Source organism: Drosophila rhopaloa, unplaced genomic scaffold (assembly GCF_018152115.1).
Source record: "Drosophila rhopaloa isolate 14029-0021.01 unplaced genomic scaffold, ASM1815211v1 contig_203, whole genome shotgun sequence".
Taxonomy (NCBI): domain Eukaryota; kingdom Metazoa; phylum Arthropoda; class Insecta; order Diptera; family Drosophilidae; genus Drosophila; species Drosophila rhopaloa.
This window is the reverse complement of record NW_025335088.1, coordinates 3,524,508-3,544,238: the sequence shown is the minus strand read 5'-3', so window position 1 is coordinate 3,544,238 and position 19,731 is coordinate 3,524,508. Positions and strand designations below refer to the sequence as shown.

General features: G+C 38.7%; 1 protein-coding gene across 1 annotated transcript in view; it reads left to right on the top strand.

Annotated features, from left to right (window-relative positions):
- Positions 1-1,465: 1,465 nt before the first annotated feature.
- Positions 1,466-19,731, top strand: part of LOC108041323 (zwei Ig domain protein zig-8) — a 31,742-nt gene continuing 13,476 nt past the window's right edge. The window contains exons 1-2 of the mRNA XM_044460634.1: positions 1,466-1,877; positions 1,956-2,071. Coding sequence (XP_044316569.1) covers positions 1,748-1,877; positions 1,956-2,071 — 246 coding nt within the window. The 5' untranslated portion in view covers positions 1,466-1,747. The remainder of the gene's footprint in view (positions 1,878-1,955; positions 2,072-19,731) is intronic.

Genomic DNA, 19,731 nt, shown 5'->3' with positions numbered 1-19,731 from the left:
ACGCCAAAAGATTAAATTTTTTAATCTTTTCCGCTAGGGTTCACTCAAAGTTAATTTCCGCAGACTGGCAACGCTATGGAATTTTCTTGTATTTTTTTCGTCGATCAGGAGACCGACGTGAAAAAAAGGCCCGACGAAAAGTGAACGCCAGCTGTTTGCCTCTCGCTCTCTCTCTTGACTGGCGTACGGTTTTCGTCGATCAGGATACTAGGCTTAAGACTCTTAGATTACATTTTTTATTCGATACAGGTTAGCATCTATAAGGTGTATCACAAATTGGATTAGATAGTTTTTCAAGTTTAAGAACAGCCAAAAAATATATTGTCATCGGATTTTTAGTACACTCAAGCGAACTAGATCAAAAAGCGAGAGAATCGCAAATACCTTCAAAAAACCTTTAAGCTTAGTACTCAGATCGACAAAAACTGTCCGCCAGTCATGAGAGAGAGCGAGAGGCAAATAGCTGGCGTTCACTTTTCGTCGGGCCCTTTTTTCACGTCGGTACTCAGATCGACGAAAAAAATACCAGAAAATTGCATAGCGTTGCCAGTCTGCGGAAATTATCTTTGGGTGAACCCTAGCGCAAAGAATGAAAAATTTAATCTTTTGGCGAGCGCTTCTCACTGAACAATTTAAGAAATGGATGGAAAAACTAAAAAAAACCCGCAAAAGTCGATTGCAGGAGTTTACATATGAGGTCAGAATAACATTAATACTATCTTGGGTTCCTCTTCTCAGAGCCAAATGTTTCTTAGATCAAAAATGTACGAAAAAACACAATAAAAGTGCAACTATGAACTTTAAATTAGCAAATAATTATCAGTAAATTAAAAAAAACATCTGTTAAATTTAAATTGTATTGTTTTTTAATATCTTTGTACAGCGGCAGACTTGTCTTGCCAAGGTAGTTGATAATATCTTTTTCCCGCAAATACGATATTTGAATTATAACTGCTTGTCAACAAACTCAGCTGATTGACAGTACGACCGTAGCACGCTTAATTCTAATGAACTCTCCAAATGCAGGTCACACTGGAAAGATTAAAGTTTTTGCGCAAGCGTACTCGTTTGTCGATCTGAGTACTAGGCTTTAATCTTCTAATTTTACATAGTCCACCCAAGGCATATTAAAAGTAAATCTGCCAGCAGATTTAAAATAGTTTCGAAAGCTATATGTCGTTAGATTTTAAATCATCCAAGTAATGCGCAAAGGGATCTCTAGTTATCTGTCAAAGAATCATCTGACCTAAGGCATATTATCCCATATTGATTAACATGGGTAAGCTTTGTTAAAAATATTAAGGGTGGGAACCCTCCAAGAGTTTCTTAGTTCTATATAAACGTCGAGTTAACAGGGTGCTCATATACGACAATGGTCATGCGCGAAAATTTTCAGGGATGGAGTCCATCTGAAAGTTCCCAAAAAGCCCACTCACAATTACTTTATTAAACACAAGTTAGGGGTTGCAAAAAGCTCATTGTTGAAAAATTATTGGCGATACCAAATACATAAGTGAAAGAGCTGAAAGCTTTTTATAAATATAAAACTATTTATCTTATACACAAAATATAAATTTTCGAATATAACGTTCTTCTTTATTTATAAAGCGTGCGCGGATATATGATATTGTCGTGTGCACTATGTTAACCTAAGTGCATATATTATGCAGAATCTTCTCTTAATATTTTATAAATAATAGCTGCTAAAGTAGAGCATTTTGTTGAAAGACAAATGAATTAATACAATATGACGCGTGGCAATAATGCCACATACTCGGATAATTCCCTAGTTAAAATCAAGCCATTCATTATTTTAATCTTGAATTTTAACATATGCTTTCATCATATAAGTGCATCTTCATTTTTAAATCTGAACGGTAAGATATATTTAAAATGTCCAGCTTAGCTTTAAATTTGTATTAACATTTTCAAATATAAATATGTACTCTTTGTAGATTTGAGCAATGCTGATCGACCTTTTTTCGACGATGTAAGCCCCAGGAATGTGTCAGCTGTCGTTGATGAAATGGCAATTTTGAGATGTCGTGTTAAAAATAAAGGAAATCGCACTGTAAGTCAATGCAATTTAGTATATGCTCAAATAGTTTGTAGTGCAGGGCAAGAAAGATTTATTTTTATTTGCTTTTACTGTCATATTATTTATTTGGCGCGCTCATATACCTGTTACCCTCTTAAAAATGGTACATACATATGTATATTCTTGCAAAAGTGTGAAAAAATAACACGAGGCATTTTTGAGCAGATTAGTAAGCCGATTCGATATGTGCATCTGTATAGCTTCAGCTTGTCAAGCTACAAGAAATAGATGTTTCCCTTGTGATGCCCAAGCAAGTATTTTTTTTATAAAGAGCCCCTTAAAACCCGCGAATCGGTTTAATAAAATTGTTATAATAAAATTCTTTCCCTAAACTTACAGTTAACTTAAATTTTTTGATTTGTTGCCCTTGTAGGGAGGGAGTTGTATTTAAAATTTTGCAAGAGACATTTTCGACCATATAAATAAAATAAACTTTATTAAAATTATCAATTTATCTACCAATATCCGTTTGTCCGTGTCTATGCAAACTAGCTCTCAGTTTGAAAGCTATTTGGATGAAAGTTTTCTTGAGTCGCAGGCAGTTTATATGTCGGAAACGAGATTAAAAGACTAAATCGTTAATCTGCTATTTATATGCATATGTCGGAGAGCTGGTACATGTTCTCTGTAGGTCAGTGTGTGTTCGCTTAAGTGCATTTCCTAGAACGTCATTAAAAGTAGGCGACGCTTAGGCGGGACATATTTTGGAACTTTGGATTGTAAATGCGCAGTTAACGGGAAAGAAGCATAGTAGCGGAAATTGAGTGTCTGCTACTGAGTGAGGTCTGATCGTATGTCGCGAACTGAGTGAGAACAGAGGCAGGAGCAAAGAAGGAATTGGTAAAATTGAGCTCTGCGTTCTCGGAGGTCAGTTCGATTTGCGGCATAGAGACGAGCAGAACTTGCTGTGCTTAGGAAATTAAATAAAAATGAATCCGTCACCAAACGAGCCCCCGATATCAGAAGTGGGATCGGCTGAGCCTAGAGTTCAAGATTCAAACCAGATCCTCGCAGCTCTTGAAGCACAGAACCGGAATCTAATGGACATTATCAAATCCATGCAGAATCCAAGGCCGGTAGCAGATGCAAGGCCTGTACATGTTGCTTTGCCGAAATTTAATTCTGTGCGGGAGCAGGCATACTGGAGTGAAGGATCGCTCCAATATACGATGTTTTAAGTGCGTCGAACTGGAAAATTACGCTAGTTCATGTCCTAAAATCCGGACCAGCGGAAATGAGATCTCCTTCGAGAAGCGTGAGGACATTTGCATTGTTTCCCCGACCAAGGGAATAATAAATGTATCCGGTGAGTCAATTCCATTTTGCTTCGACTCAGGAGCTGAATGTTCGTTGGTAAAGGAAAGCGTTGCAGACAAGTTTAAAGGAAAGCGACTAAACAATATTGTGAAACTAAATGGCATCTGTAACGACTCTATCTATAGTACAATGCAAATCCTTTCTAATATAAATATTGAACAGTATTGCGTAGAAACTTTATTGCATGTTGTAATGGACAAATACCTAAATTACGATGTTTTGATTGGTCGCGAAATATTAAGCCAGGGCTTTAGTGTAGCAATAGACGCTGAAAAATTTAGTATTTACAAAACTAAAAGAGTGAATGTCGTAAATTTTGCCAATTATAAAAACCTTGTAGATTCCGATGGCGACTTGAGTAACTCCGATAAGATGGCCTTGAAAAATATTCTGGAACGTTATTCTGATTGGTTTATAGAGGGAATACCAAAGACTCGGGTAACAACAGGGCACTTGGAAATTAGGTTAATAGATCTACAAAAGACAGTGCAGCGCCGGCCATATAGACTTAGCGAAGATGAGAAAGTGCATGTACGTTCTAAAATCGATGAGCTCCTTAAATCTAATATTATTCGTCCCAGCTGTTCACCTTTCGCTAGTCCTATGATGCTCGTTAAAAAAAAAATGGCAGTGATCGTCTTTGTGTAGATTACCGTGCTTTGAATGAGAACACAGTCTCAGACAAGTATCCTTTGCCTTTGATTTCTGATCAGATTGCTAGGCTACGTGGGGCAAGTTATTTCTCATGTCTCGATATGGCCAGCGGCTTCTACCAAATACCGGTACATCCAGATTCAATTGAGCGCACCGCTTTTTTCACCCCCGAGGGTCAATATGAATTTTTGACTATGCCGTTTGGTTTAAAAAACGCTCCGTCCGTGTTTCAGCGCGCTATTATTGCAGCATTGGGAGGTCTTGCTTACACTTACGCCATCGTTTACATCGATGATGTTTTGATTGTGGCCGAAACTAAGGATGAAGCCTTAGATCGATTGGAGATTGTACTAGAAACTTTGAGCAAGGCTGGGTTTTCATTCAATGTAACTAAGTGTTCCTTTCTTAAAACTAGGATAGAATATCTGGGGTTTGAAGTGAGCAAAGGACAGATTCGCCCTAATCCACGCAAAATTCAAGCGCTGACAGAATTGCCACCCCCAAAAACGGTTACGCAATTAAGACAATTTATAGGGCTAGCATCTTACTTTCGGCAGTTTGTGCCAAAATTTTCTGAGACTTTAAAAACACTGTATTCGCTCACTTCAAAGAAAAATTCAGATTTCGTTTGGCTGTTAGAGCATGAAAGAATTCGCTCGAAAATAATATCCGTTTTAACCCAGGAGCCTGTGCTAACCATATTCGACCCTCAACATTCGATTGAACTTCATACAGATGCCAGCGCAATTGGCTATGGTGCCATTTTGCTTCATAGAATCGACAAAAAGCCTCATGTTGTTGAATATTTCAGTAAATGCACGTCACCTGCTGAATCAAAATACCACTCATATGAGCTTGAGACTTTGGCAGTCGTCAACGCCATTAAACATTTTCGTCATTATTTACAGGGGCGTAAATTTGTTGTATTTACAGATTGCAATTCGCTAAAAGCTAGTCGAACAAAATCGGACCTTTCACCAAGGGTGCATCGATGGTGGGCTTTTCTACAGTCGTTTGATTTTGACATTCAGTACACGAAAGGTGAAAGAATGGCACACGTAGATTTTTTATCAAGGAATCCGATGATTAAAGAATGCAAGAGCATAGAGAAAATTGTTGAAAAGCGAATTGAATTGACTGAGGTAACTGACAATTGGATAGTTTCTGAGCAACAACGGGACCCTGAAATAGCTGATTTATTAGCTAAGCTTAAAAATAACGAATTGCCGGAAAATTTAGATAAAACTTATGAATTGAGAAAAGGCGTTTTATATCGAAAAATACAAAGGAACGGCAAAAACAAGTGTTTACCTGTAATACCTAGGGCATTTAGATGGGCAGTGATTAATCACGTCCACGAATCTATTATGCATTTAGGTTGGGAAAAAAACCTTGGATAAGGTATATGGGTTTTATTGGTTTGAAAATATGTCGAAGTACGTTCGAAGGTTTGTCGAAAACTGCATTACCTGTAAACTAGCCAAGCCACCGGTTGGGAAAATTCAGGTGGAACTACATCCGATTAACAAGGTCGAAATTCCGTGGCACACAGTGCACATTGATATTACCGGAAAGTTGAGTGGAAAGAACGACCTAAAGGAGTATGTAATTGTTTTGGTGGATGCGTTCACAAAATTTGTTTATTTTCATCATACCCTAAACATTGACACAGAAAGTTCCATTAAAGCCGTTAAAGCCGTCGTGTGTTTGTTTGGTGTGCCTACTCGAATTATAGCGGATCAGGGCCGTAACTTTGCCAGCTCAGGATTTCGTGATTTTTGTTCTTCCCAAAAAATTGAGATTCACTTAATTGCAACGGGCGCGAGTAGGGCAAATGGCCAGGTTGAACGTATTATGAGCACACTTAAAAGTATGTTGACCGCTGTCGAAACAAGTCAGAGATCGTGGCAAGATGCATTGGCCGAAGTACAGTTGGCAATGAATTCCACAGCTAATCGAGTCACCAAGGTCAGCCCATAAGAAATGCTTATCGTTAGGGAAGCTAGACCTTTCGGCCTATTGCCAATAGGTGAAGAAGAGGATAATTTAATTAATAGAGAATCCGTAAGAAAACAAGCTAAGGAGAATATGGAAGTTAATGCTCGTTACGACAAACGTAGATTTGATAAGAACAAAGCAAAAATAATTAAATTTAACGTTGGAGACCATGTATTGTTGAGAAAGGAAGAGCGACACCAGACAAAACTTGACCCAAAACATAAAGGTCCGTTTGAAATCATTGAGTTACTAGATGAGTAAGAGAACATATAAGAGAACATATAAGTATGCGCATGAATTTTTGAGAGCATTGCCGAATAGGCAAATAAGTGAAGTTGATGAAGAATTCGACGACTCAAAAGGAGCTGAGTCTGATTCCCAAGTGGGAAATGAAGATATGGATGGCACTGTAGGTGCTTTGGAATCCCAAGAGGGGATTTAATGACCGCACCATAACAGATGGACATGTTATGGCGGGGGTCAGTGGTGACCGCACCATAGCAGAAGGACTTGCTATGGCGGGGGTCGGTAATTTGGTGTGAATGAAAATGCACAAGTTGATAAAGTTCATAAGTTAGTATGAATTGTTAAATATGGTTAAGAAATAAAAGTAATGTAGAGAGTGTTAAAGAAACTACACTAATGTTATTGTAATGTGTTAAAGGAACTACACAAATGTTAAAAAGTGTTAAAGGAACTTCACTAATGTTATATAGTAAGATGTGTTAAAGGAATTACACAATTGTTAAAATGTGCCAAAGGAAATGCACAAATGTTTTATTTTACAAAAAGAGAATAATGTTATTAAAGAATAACTAAATGAATTAATGAGATTATGTTTAATTGAAGAAATGTTAATGAAATGTTTTAAAGAATAAAAATGAATAACAACTGACGTGTGAACATGGAGTGATTTAATGATAGCACACGAGGACGTGTGATTTGTCAGGAAGGCCGTGTCGGAGAGCTGGTACATGTTCTCTGTAGGTCAGTGTGTGTTCGCTTAAGTGCATTTCCTAGAACGTCATTAAAAGTAGGCGACGCTTAGGCGGGACATATTTTGGAACTTTGGATTGTAAATGCGCAGTTAACGGGAAAGAAGCATAGTAGCGGAAATTGAGTGTCTGCTACTGAGTGAGGTCTGATCGTATGTCGCGAACTGAGTGAGAACAGAGGCAGGAGCAAAGAAGGAATTGGTAAAATTGAGCTCTGCGTTCTCGGAGGTCAGTTCGATTTGCGGCATAGAGACGAGCAGAACTTGCTGTGCTTAGGAAATTAAATAAAAATGAATCCGTCACCAAACGAGCCCCCGATACATACTAAAATTGTGCTTAAAACCAAGAGTACCACTAGTAAGCATCACAAGTCCACATGTTCGCTTGACAGTGGGTATGGCTAGATCAATAAATCGGTTGATGATCCTGATAAATATTGCTTTTTAAATCCAACCGAATGGGAACCATTGGAAAATATACGCAAAGTAGTATGGTCTTTTCCTACAAGTTTTAATCTTTACTGGTAGTGTATGCTTCGACATCATATGGCTGCCACAGACATTTTGAGAAGCTTATTGGAAAATTAAATACATTGTTTTTAAACATATACGGATAAATAAAGATATATTAAAACTAGTCTCTCTGATTTGAAGATGAAATTTTCCTAAAAGTGTTTTATGATTTAGAAAAGTATATGGAAAATCGAATTTAAATACTTATACAAATCGTTATATAAAATATTACATTCTTTTTGTACGTAACTGCAAGTGTATAGTAAATTGTTTTTACAAATTTTTCTACACATTCAGGTTTTTTTGTTTGAGATTTTATCTTATTAAAGCAATGTACTCAGATCGAAAAACAAGTTAACTAGTGGAAAAATTTCCAGTGTGAACGAATTTTTGAGAGTTCACCCCATTACCTAGGTTTGTTGACAAATACTGAAGTAATCCAAAAACATATCTGAGGTAAGGACCCTTCTTGAGAATAAGTGCCTTGGCCGGACGAGTCTGCCGTTGTACAAAGAAATTGAAAAACAATAAAATGTATGCTTAATAGATTAATATACTGGTAATTATTTCGCTTTTTAAAGTTCACAGCAACACTAAATACTCTGCTCTGATAGCAGACACTTCTGAAGACTACATTTTTCAATCTTTTCCTTAGGCATGACAAACATTTACCCTTAATTCATTTCAGGAGTCATTTTTTCGTCGACCTGAGAAGGTATTTTGTCGTACTAGGATTCAGTTTTTAGTTTTTGATTTTACATGCAATTGTGTTGGTTACTTTCTTCTTCATGATCGCCAGTCCAACTGGTACAACATTTCTTTTCAAATATTGGTCGTTTGTAAGGGCTGACTTCTTATAGTAAATATCGAGCAATGCATTTTTTCGTTTTCTTTGGAAAATGATTCAATAAATTAAAATCACTTATGGTTTATTGGAAAACCATTGAATAAAATATTCATTTCCACATATATAACAATTTTAATTAACCGCAAGGCAGGAAAGCGAAATGCTATGGTAGCCACGACACAAGAACACTATCAAAATTTGTCGTACAAAGCCCAGTCGTTGTCCAATTTTTAGACTGGAAACTAGCAATGTTTTAATTAAAGTTAAATAGGGTTTCATTTGAAAATTTAAAGCAGATATGGGTTCTATTTTTTACTGGAACACTGCGTACCGTTTAACTAATAAAAATACTAACTCCGAAATTTTATATATTTTGCTTTGATAATAATGTGTTGTCAGGTTTAAGCTTTGTCTGGCATTTGTATCTAGAAAAAAAATTTTCTGAATTGATTTAGCCAATAAACAATCAAGCGGGCATTTAACAGGGAAATAACCAAGAATTCTTGTTTTAAGTAAAGACTAGTATCTGTTCGTCATCTATGAGACCCGGTAACACTAACCATAAAACATATAGAGTGGTCATTTCATACAACGAAAATGGACACAAAAATTTCTTAGCAACAGGCCTAGGGCTCTTAGCGGCAGGCCCCGGACACTTGGTGTGCATTCGGGTTTGCGCTCTCATTCTTATTCTCAATTTGATGCTCGCGCTCATTGCACGAGTTCGGTCGTTCAGTCGCAGAGAGGCGGATTTTGAAGAACGTTGCGCCTGCGCTTTAATTGGTCTTTCTATGTATGTTGTATGGTTAGTGCCGGTAAAAAAGACAGTAAAAACTTAGAAAAATCGTCTGTTAGAACTAAGTGAAGCTATGAACTTTAAATTAGCAAACAATTATCAGTAAATTTAAAAAACAACTGTTAAATTTAAATTGTGCAGCGGCAGACTTGTCTTGCCAAGGTAGTTAATAATATTTTTATAGGCCCTTTCCCGCAAATAAGTTTTTTGAATTTTTACTGCTTGTAACAAAAGCTTATTGACAGTACGACCATATCACGCTCAATTCTGATGAACACTAAAAAATGCAGTCACACTGGAAAGATTCATGTTTTTCCACTACCACACTCGTTTGTCGATCTGAGTACTAGGCTTAAAAGCAGAGTTGAAATTGAGTAAAGTTTGAAATGTGCTCATTTTTGTCAGAATTGTCCTGATTCCAAAACTGTTTATTCTTAACAGTAATTCGCTATTTGAGAATGATTTCGTACAAAGTTGATTACTTAAATCAAGTCTAAAATATTTACAAAGCAAGAATGTGTTTTACTTAAATGAAGTATAGATGGTACTTCAATCAATCGAAAAATCGAAATATTTCGATATTTTCATGGAAATTGGTGTTAATTGAATAATAATAAATATAATTCTGATTTATATATAGTTTAGTAGATAGAAGTTTATATTGGTACTTACAAAACATTTTTGTGAAAAAACCATGATGATGAGATAGCCTATCGACGCCCTTCGATAGCTTCTCCAGTGCAGGTCCATAAATAATTCAAGTATTTCCAGATTTTGTTCTTTAACGTTTGGATTTATAATTGAAAGTGCATTAAAAGCTAGTCGCTCGCGGCTGCGCTACTCGCTTAAGCCGACAGCGGGCAGGCAGCGGCTGTGCTGAGTCGGCATCTAGAAACACTAGGGTGATCCAAGAATCTCCCAAGATTTTGTTTTTCGGACGTTGATGCGCTATGATCAGCGCAAACAAGTGGCTCTTGTGGCCAGTGCTTGTTATGCGCGGAGCCCTATTGGGCGTAAAAAAACGAGATCGCGAGAAGTGAAAAAGGACAATATAGAAGCGGACAGACTAAGTTAGAAATACGTACGAGACTAATACTAATACTAATTTTGTGCTAAGTAAGATAAAATTAATGCTAATAAATTTAATGCAAAGAGGCGGTAGTAGAAATAACGTGGTATAGTGTATTATAGTCGTTACACATTACTCTAAAGTTAGATCTACAAATATTTAAAGTAAGAGTTCATGGAAATTCTGTTAGGCACAGAGAACATTATGGGACCCAGTAACTCGGGACTCTTCACACCCCCTGGAATAAGTTTATAAATAAAAGTTGTGCTTTACACTACGTACACTACTTACTGAAATCAGTGTAAGCTACGTTAGTCTCCATGTTCTACATGGAGATATAATTGATAGTCTATTATAGTCGTTACACAGTACTCTAAAGTTAGATCTACAAATATTTAAAGTAAAAGAACATGGTTCCTGGTAATTCTGTTAGGCACAGAGAACATTATGGGACCCAGTAACTTGGGACTCTTCACATCCCAGTGAATAAGTTTATAAATAAAAGTTATGCTTTACACTTACCGCTATTTACTGAAATCAGTGTAAGGTAGGTTAGTCTCCATGTTCTTTCTGATGCCATTTATTACAAAAGACGTTAGCTCCAAGAGGTTTGTCGTCGTAGTACATGTTGACATGGAGATATAATTGATCTACAAAGATGTTGCAAGTGGGGTAAAAAGCCTTGGGATGGTGTATAATTTGGATATGCCTTTGTAATTGCTTGTATTTGATTTATTTCCTTTCTTATGAAGGGGAAAATGACTCCTTCCAAATAATTGAAAATGAGAAGTTTTCAAAGACAAGGTAAACAATTTTTGCAGAGTTTCAGCACAGTATTTAAGCTTGCAGCCTGGAACCCCGTCGGGACTAGACTGGCTTAACTTTATAGAGATCCAAGAGAAGGGAGATTTCGTTCAACCTCGGACAAAAAATTAAGTTTTACTTAAATATAGCATTTGAATAGGACGGCTTTAGACGGGATGAAACAGAATATGTTGTTTGGAAAAACTGGGCAAATAGATCGGCAATTGCCTGATTTTTTTTTTAAATCTTGGACCCTACAACTAGTCATAGCTTTTATAACACCGGGCGTTAACCAAGGTAAAATTAGGACGAGCCCTTAGGTATCGAGAGAAGGCTGATTGTGAAACACATTTTAAATTTATTGAAAAGTCTGGACTTAATATTTTTTAGGTGTGACAACTCTTTATTAAACCAACAACATTAAACAACACACCGATAAAAGAAGGAAATCAATGCTCTATAAAAGATATAAACGGCCTTAGCCTTGTTAGTGCATTAATAAAATTCTGACCAGTCATAGCCGGATATAAAAGTATTTAAACGGTGAAAGCCTGCCTTACGAAAGCAGCGGATTCGTTTTACCGACTTTTCGGATTTCAGCTCTATTCTCGCATCTCCTCTAGAGTTGGATGATAAGGATCTTCCGGTTATGTAAGTGGAGATGTTCTTAATAGACAAACTTCTGAATTTGAAACAAAACACATTCCAGTAAATGTCCTAAGGAGTTTTTAACATGGTTCACTTGGGATAGCGCAATGTCAAGCAAGCCGTCAATAAAGTCATGCTGCGCTAAAGGAAGTAAAATATTAGAGTTTTCGTCTGGGGACCATGTCGCACTAGGAATATTAAAATCACAAAATACTATTAACTGATCTCGATCTGAAAGTTTTTTGGAAATGGACTGAATAACGGAAAGGTAATTTGCGTAATTAGGGAACTCAGATGATGGTGAGATATATGAACAAGTAATATATACTAAACTATCTTTTAACGATAATTTTATACCTAGGAATTCTAAGTCATTAAATTCTTCGAAAGTTAGTAATTCAGACGGAAAGGTTGAGTCGGCAGCAACCAGGACTCCACCTCCCCGTCTGGACTGACGATCAAGCCTTTAAATTGTGTTCTTAACCGGGAGAATTTCGGACCTAAGAATATCCGGCCTTAACCAGGTTTCTGTACATACAATAATATTATATGGGAATGAAAAACTATCCGAGTACAATTTGATCAGCTTACTAAGTAAGCTTCTTGTATTCTGATAGGAAAGAAGAAAAGAGGAGGCTAGTTTTTTAAGACAGAAGAGGATGTGGAGGGCGCTGGGGATGGTTCTTTAATGGTATTTTCCATTTCCCCTGAACTATTCTTTTTTCTCTTAGCTTCGTACTCTTTTACAAATATGCCCTCGGGCCAGAAACTGGCGGAACACGCAGATGATGATACTTTCCTAACATAAGAAAATTTAAATTGTTCGACCTTCTAATCATCAACTTGAATTTTGTTACGGATATAAGCCGTAATATCCATTGATGAGAGGTCTGAGGCGAGCCGTGAAACAAATACATGATTAAGCTGGGGCACCCGAACACAAGTAACCGTTTTTGGTACAACACATGCAAGCCTTTTTGGAACTACAGAATTTGTATCTGTAGTACCGGTATCGGCCGGTAACCCGGACGTTAAGTCCACATGAGGTGTTGATCGGACAGAGCGGAAGTTCTCAGCGGCGCCACATCGGGTCCAGCAACTTTGGGTACCCAATCACTTTTTGCCCCCGATCTTAGTACCATTTGAGTAACGCCTAAGATTGGCAGCTGAAATCGAATCGCGGGCAGCAGGTTGCACGGCACCTGGCATAGAATGCCCACCGACCGCGACTTTTATGCGCTTTGGGCCCGTATTTTTACGGCAGTTCCGGTTTAATTCCGTAACACTGCTTTTTGTGAGCGGCCTAATAGGTATTGCCTGGTTCTCATATATTATACAATGCATTCATCACAGTAGGAGCGTAGGCCACTCCTCTTATCGATGGCATCGCGAACCAGGCGAGAGTAGCCAAGACACTTTGCGTGATAAATTCTATCACATGTATGGCAGGGAATACTCTGCCGAGTTAACTTTCTTGCAATTTTTTAATGAACAGAAGGCCATTTAGAGCCAATCGAGACAGGAGAGCGACAGGGCGGGAGCGAAACACCGATTAACTTTTATATTAGGCACCACGAAACGAGATAGAAACGAAAAGAGAGAGAGAGCAGGATTATTAACCGATTAACTTCGGTATAAAACACCCCAGAGAGATATTACCTTTGGAGTGCGTGCCGTTCCAACCGACACTTTGTTACCCATCAGTAATGTTAACTTGCATGTATCGGATGTTTCTGCGGTCAGGCTATAGAAATATGCTAGCTTGCACTTTCCATATTTTGGGCTCTAAGGCGCATTTCGGGTGATCGTATTTCCGTCGGGCGCTTGAGTTTAACGGCCGAGTCTTTGTGTTTACGTAAGTTCATTATCCGATTATCCAATATCGTTGGCGGACGATGACGGAAAGTGCTTTTACACCAGGATGGGGATAGATTCTGTGCTCGAGCTCCAAGATAAGATGGGAAATACGATGATTTTTCGGCAAAATGATTGGATGCTTGACATCTACTGAAAGTAACGAGTTGGATAAGCGCCCACCAACACGAAGTAAGCGGTTTTCGCAAACTATGGGTGAAAGCGTTCGAAGCTATAAAGAAAATGACACAGGTTTCTTGTTTCCCAACAGATGTAGGTCGGATGCGAAACTGCTTTGCGCATGCTTAAGACACAATATATTGGTGATTTCCTCATACGTAGGAACGTGTCCTGTTCCTGCATCGACAGATAAAATGAAATACATAGGCAGCACCGCGAATCAGCTTTATCGAGGAAGAGACTCGAAGTTATAGGGACTCGATGAAGGATGACTGAACTTCAGATTCGATGCGACTGGATAGAGATTTCGATTTTAGCCCGTCCGTTAGGGGCAAGTCCAGAATGGAGTTGATCGTACAGATCGGTTTGGTGTAGCCAGCCTGTTGTAGTCCTTTCTTCACTATTCGGAGAAGACGAGTGAGCAGGAGGGCCCCGCAGAGTTCCAGGCCACCCATTTTAACTATGTCTGCCGAAAACACTAGCTTTTCCATCCGAAACCGCTGGCAAACATGGAATAGATTACGTTGAATGCTGAGTCCGATGTGTAAGGTGTCATTTAGGGATTGGCCTTTGGCATCCTCAAAGGAAACGTCAAATACTTTAATCTACCTGATATTTCTTGGTCTCCCCCTACTGACTCACTTGTTGCTATACCTTTATCCACCCATGATTTTGTTGGTAAGCTTTTTATATTTATCGTTACAGCAAGTAAGCTTTATACGAAATTCCTTAAATAGACAATTAGATCTTTTGTTTGTTTGGGACCCGTCTGAGGTCACGATATGTAGAATTGACGCTCTTGTTGTACCTGAAGACCGATATCATCCAACAATGGAATTGACAATTTGCCTCCCCTGCTCTGATACCCCCTCTCCTTTAGTTTCTCCAACTAAAATTAGATCTTTTCGTAAATGTGACTATTATAAACTTAACGATATGATTCCTCATTATAATTGAACAGACTTGTACAATTGTACAGACATTCTATATAGTGTTAAATACTTTTTTTTAATGAATGCGTTCCTGATAGGTTTCCTTCAAACCTTAACAGCCCTACTTGGTTTACCAATGGGCTTCAAAGACTTAAAAACCTTAAATCAAATACTTATAAAAAGTATAAAAAGTCGGGTAAGCCATCAGATTTTTCGAAATATGAGGTGGCTCGATTGGATTTTAATGTTCTCAACAGCCATTGCTATTCTAAGTATCTAATACGATGTAAATTTTAATTTTCAAATGATCCGAAACAGTTTTACAACTTTGTTAATGCCAAGCGTAAGTCATCGGCATTGCCTTCATCGGTACGGAGACATCGGCGGATTCTGGAATTGCTGATTTATTGGCTGAGTTTTTCCAAACTACTTATAGTTCGACAGCTTGGTCAAATTCTAACTACCCTAATCCCTTAAATAGGGCAAATTGTATTTTTAACCCTTTAATTACTGCAAATTCTCTCTTAATAGATTTAGCAACAACAACGCCGACTTATTCTCCCGGTCCAGATGGACTTCCTGGTTGTGTGCTCAAGTTTTGTGCGTCAACCATTTGTAAACCGATTCTTAAGCTTTTTGATTTGTATATTTCATCATCAATTTTTTTCTACTATCTGGAAGGACTCTTTTATTATTCCACTTCATAAAAAGGGGGCGAAGGCTAATGCCAAGAATTATAGAGGCATTTCCAAGTTGTCGGCAATTCCTTCCTATCACTTCTCATTTGCAACATTTATGTTCCTCGCTTATATCACCGTGTCAGCATGGTTTTGCTAAGCGAAGCGACCACCACCAACCTTCTTGAATTGTCATCTATTGTAATAAATGGATTTTACAAAAAAATGCAGACTGACGTTATATATACAGATTTTAGTAAGGCCCTTAACTCCGTCAACCACTCTCTTTTTTATTCAAATTAGATCAGCTTGTCTTTCCTGGTAATCATCTATTAACTTGGATTTCAAGTTACTTGAATGGTAGGACTCAGAGCCTTATATTCAAGAATGCTGTTTCAAAATTGATATACGTGACATCTGAAGTGCCTCAGGGTAGTCATTTGGGCCCTTTGCTGTTTACTTTGTTTATTAACGATCTTCCCTCTATCATGATGATGTTAAGCTTTGTTTATCATATAATGATACAGCGTCGGGATTTAACTTACAGTCAGATATTGATTGTTTTCATGGATGGTGTGAGTACAACCTTTTAAATTTGAACTGCCTTAAATGCAACGTTATGACCTTTTTTATGGGTACACTACGTTTATCAGTTACTTTCTTAAAAATACGCCACTCGACCGTATATATTCAGTTAACGATTTAGGTGTTCTTCTGGACCCTAAACATAAATTTGACTGCCACATAATGTCCACTGTTAACAAAGCCATGAGTGTTCTTGGGTTTATAAAGCGTTGGACAAAAGAATTTGATGACCCTTATACGACCAAATTATTATTTACCTCCCTTGTCCGTCCCATTTTGGAATATTGTTCGTCGGTTTGGAAACCACAATATCAAGTGCACATTGACTGTATTGAGTCGGTAAAAATCAAAACGTAAGACTACCTTCCTAGCAGTGTAGATTACTGTTGCTTAATTTACCTACACTTGTAAATCGTAGAACAATGCTTGGTACTATTTTTATGCAAAATCTTATAAGAGGTAATATTGATTCTGCAGAACTTGTAACCCGCCTAACTTTCAATGTTCCCGTTAGACTAACACGAAATTATTATCATCCAAATTTGCCACGATGTACATACAATTTTTGTCTGCACTAGCCCTTTCGCGTTCTATGTAATAACTATAACAACCTTGATCATTTAATTTGCATTTCAACTTCTATCCCGGTATTAAAAACTTGTATTTTCATTTGTGTCCTGTCTCTATTTGTTTTATGTATCTTCCTGGCGAACACGCATTTTTTGCACAAATTGATAATAGGGCCCCGCGCGTAACAAGCACGTGCTTGGGCCACTTGTTTGTACTGCTTGAAGTGCCTCAACGTCCATCATATACACCACGCGCAGCTTCTTTCCTAGCACTGGGTGGTGAGGTATGTAGATATTTGTATGACTGATTACATTCCTCTGGCCGTAGTTTGCGCATATGACCCAGGCTCGAATAATCGTTCATGAATCTTCCATACTGTACTAAAAGTTCCGGATTTCGCTCTATAGCTTGAAAGCGTGAGCGTCGTATGTGTTTAAAAGGCAAATCCACAATGTACCTTCCGTCTGGATCTCTTGAATGTGTGGTCATGATATGGTGCTCCACCTTTTCGTGCGATGGATCCTTTTGGCTATGCTGAGTGATGTCATCAATCTCCCAGAAGCGCTGAAGCGAAGCGTTTATGTCGACAGTACTCATAAACGTAGTGGCGGTTTGTGAGTACGGCATTGCAATCGCTGTGATAATCCATCCAAAAATCGAGAAAATTGCAATGATGTAAGAATAAACCAGATTAATTAAAGTCCATCGTAGATCTTCAGTACATCTGCTTCTATGTAATCCCGTCGGAGGGATGACGTTGTCTTGCCCAGCACAAGAGCTGCGACAACAAAAGTGTGCGGCGACACCATTGATTTGATGGGCAGCGTATAAATCCCCGTATAGTTTCCGCCTTGATAGAAGAGATTCCGAAAACCAGGATTCTTGAGGGTGAACGTGCGAGCCCAAGTGCGTTGACGCAACGTTCTGATACGTAGGATAACTCAGAACCGCTATCCAGTAACACACAACAGATATGTCACTCTGGTGTTTTGTACATATACCAATGCTGTGGGTAGTGTGCTTCTTTTAAGTCCTGGGTCTGTAGTCTGGGCGATGTAGCTTGAGGTGCTTTCACAGTTTGGAAGTTTGCCTGGGCGATGTTGGCAGGGCCAGTGGGAATGACATCTGTGTTTTCAGGAGGTACAAAAGTGTGATGTCGACCCTTGCAGTGTTTGAACAAATGTTTTGACTGACTTTGTGTAGATCGATGTCCAGCTCGCAGGCAATTGAAGGAGAGCGCCTTGGTCTTGGAAAAGGCGCGTCTCTGTTCCACGTTCAGGGTGTGGAACTGCGCCACATATTTTACAATTGGCACGGTTTTTTTCTACGAGTGTGTGCCTCATTTTGGTAGCTTTGTCCAAAGAACTGCCCTGCTTGAGACACAGTGATGCTGCGGCTAGGCTCAACTCTTAGTCCTCGCAAAGAGCAACCAGGAACTTGAACAAATCCTGAACGGTTGGTGATGCTATGTCTCTGCTGTCCTCGATTCACTTTCTCCTCGTTTCGGGGTCGATTTTTGCCAATACAAGATAAATACCCCAACAATCTCGATTGGATTCTTCAATGGCAGCCAACCCACGGATGATTTCGTTGGCTCCATCGGTCAGCTTGTCCAAAAAAGAGTTCACGATATGCCTTGGGCGGTCATAGCGTTCATTGATGCGTGCCCATGCGGAATTTACGTCCACGACGGCCGATTGACGTAGTGAAACTTTTGAATCCTTCCGAGGTGACTCTTGTGGTGGACGGTGCTCTCGTACAGATCCTTAAAAGCAAGTCACTCTTTGTAGTCTTCACCAAAGGTGTAGATTTTCGGCAATGGGTTTTCCGGCAGATGAGCAGGCGGAGCTGAATGATTGTTTGTCGGATAATCGTTGAAAAAAGTAGTTTTGCTGCTGCAGCAGCATGCTCATGTTTGCGTCCGTACAAGGCTTTATGTTTGGTTGAAGTCTACTCCTCAGCGAGGCAAATAACATAAGGGCGTGCAGGTACTTCCCCTCGCACACTTGAAAATCGTCGGCGGGATCCTCATACCTGTAGATTTCGTCAGAAAGTTCCTCAAAAGTCTTGAGTGCTTGTTGCAGTCGTGCCCTCATGGCATCGGCGGTGGCGTACGTGCAGTCTGACGGTGGCTCTTCGAAGCTTTTCGTAATGCACAGCTGATTATCGATATACTGGACAGCTGGACTACAAAATAGTAAATAACAATACGAATGTTGCCTGATTCCTCAACAGAGCAGGTTGCCTAATTCCTCAAGAGATATTTATCTAATGGTTCATAATCGATTTTGTTAACGTTTATAATTTTATTGGTATCGGTTTTGTTTAAAATGCGGACAAAAGTGTATTAGAATTGGCTTTAGTGCTTGCTACAATTATACCATCGGCTATATATTATGAGTACTTCTTTTAAATTTGTCTAACGACTTCTGATCCAGCAGGGATTATTAAATTTGTAATTTTTGGGCCCCACCCTTGCCCACGCTAGAGGTGGTTTATTTAGGTACGCTACTCTTTTCTTTGTCTTCTGTTTGACAACTCATCTACCCATTACATACATTTTACTCACTCAAGACTTTTTTTGTTTTTCCAGTTGATTTTGTAGCCGTTGCTTCCTTATCTTCTTTATGTTGCAGATTTGAGTCTATCTGTCACGGTCGCCATGTTGAGATAGCCTATCGACGGCCTTCGATGGCTTTTTCAGTGGAGGTCCAGAAATAATTCAAGTATATTCGTAGTTGACCAACAGGACAGATTTTGTTCTTTATTGTTTGAATTTATAATTGAGAGTGCATTAAAAGCTAGTGGCTCGCGGCTGCGCTACCCGCCGACGCCGACAGCGGTCAGGGAGCGGCTTGGCCGCCGCCATGTACTTAGGATTATCTATGCTCATACATATAGCTGGTAACAGAGAGAGCGCGAGAGAAGTTGTACATGCATTTGACCAATCTGAAACTCCGATTCCCACAGAGCACATCCACCACCACCAACAGCTGATCTGAACAGCTGTGGCTAATCATTTTAGTCTGTTGCTTTTTGCACAACATTTTACAACATACTTGGTAGCAGACTGCAAGTGACTTACGCGAACAACCAAATTGGACTAACATGTCTGCAGATCTTTGCCAGCCTGCAGAAAAAATAAGAAAAGCTATTGCTCAATATTGTCTAAATCGTAACAAATCAAGTTCATTA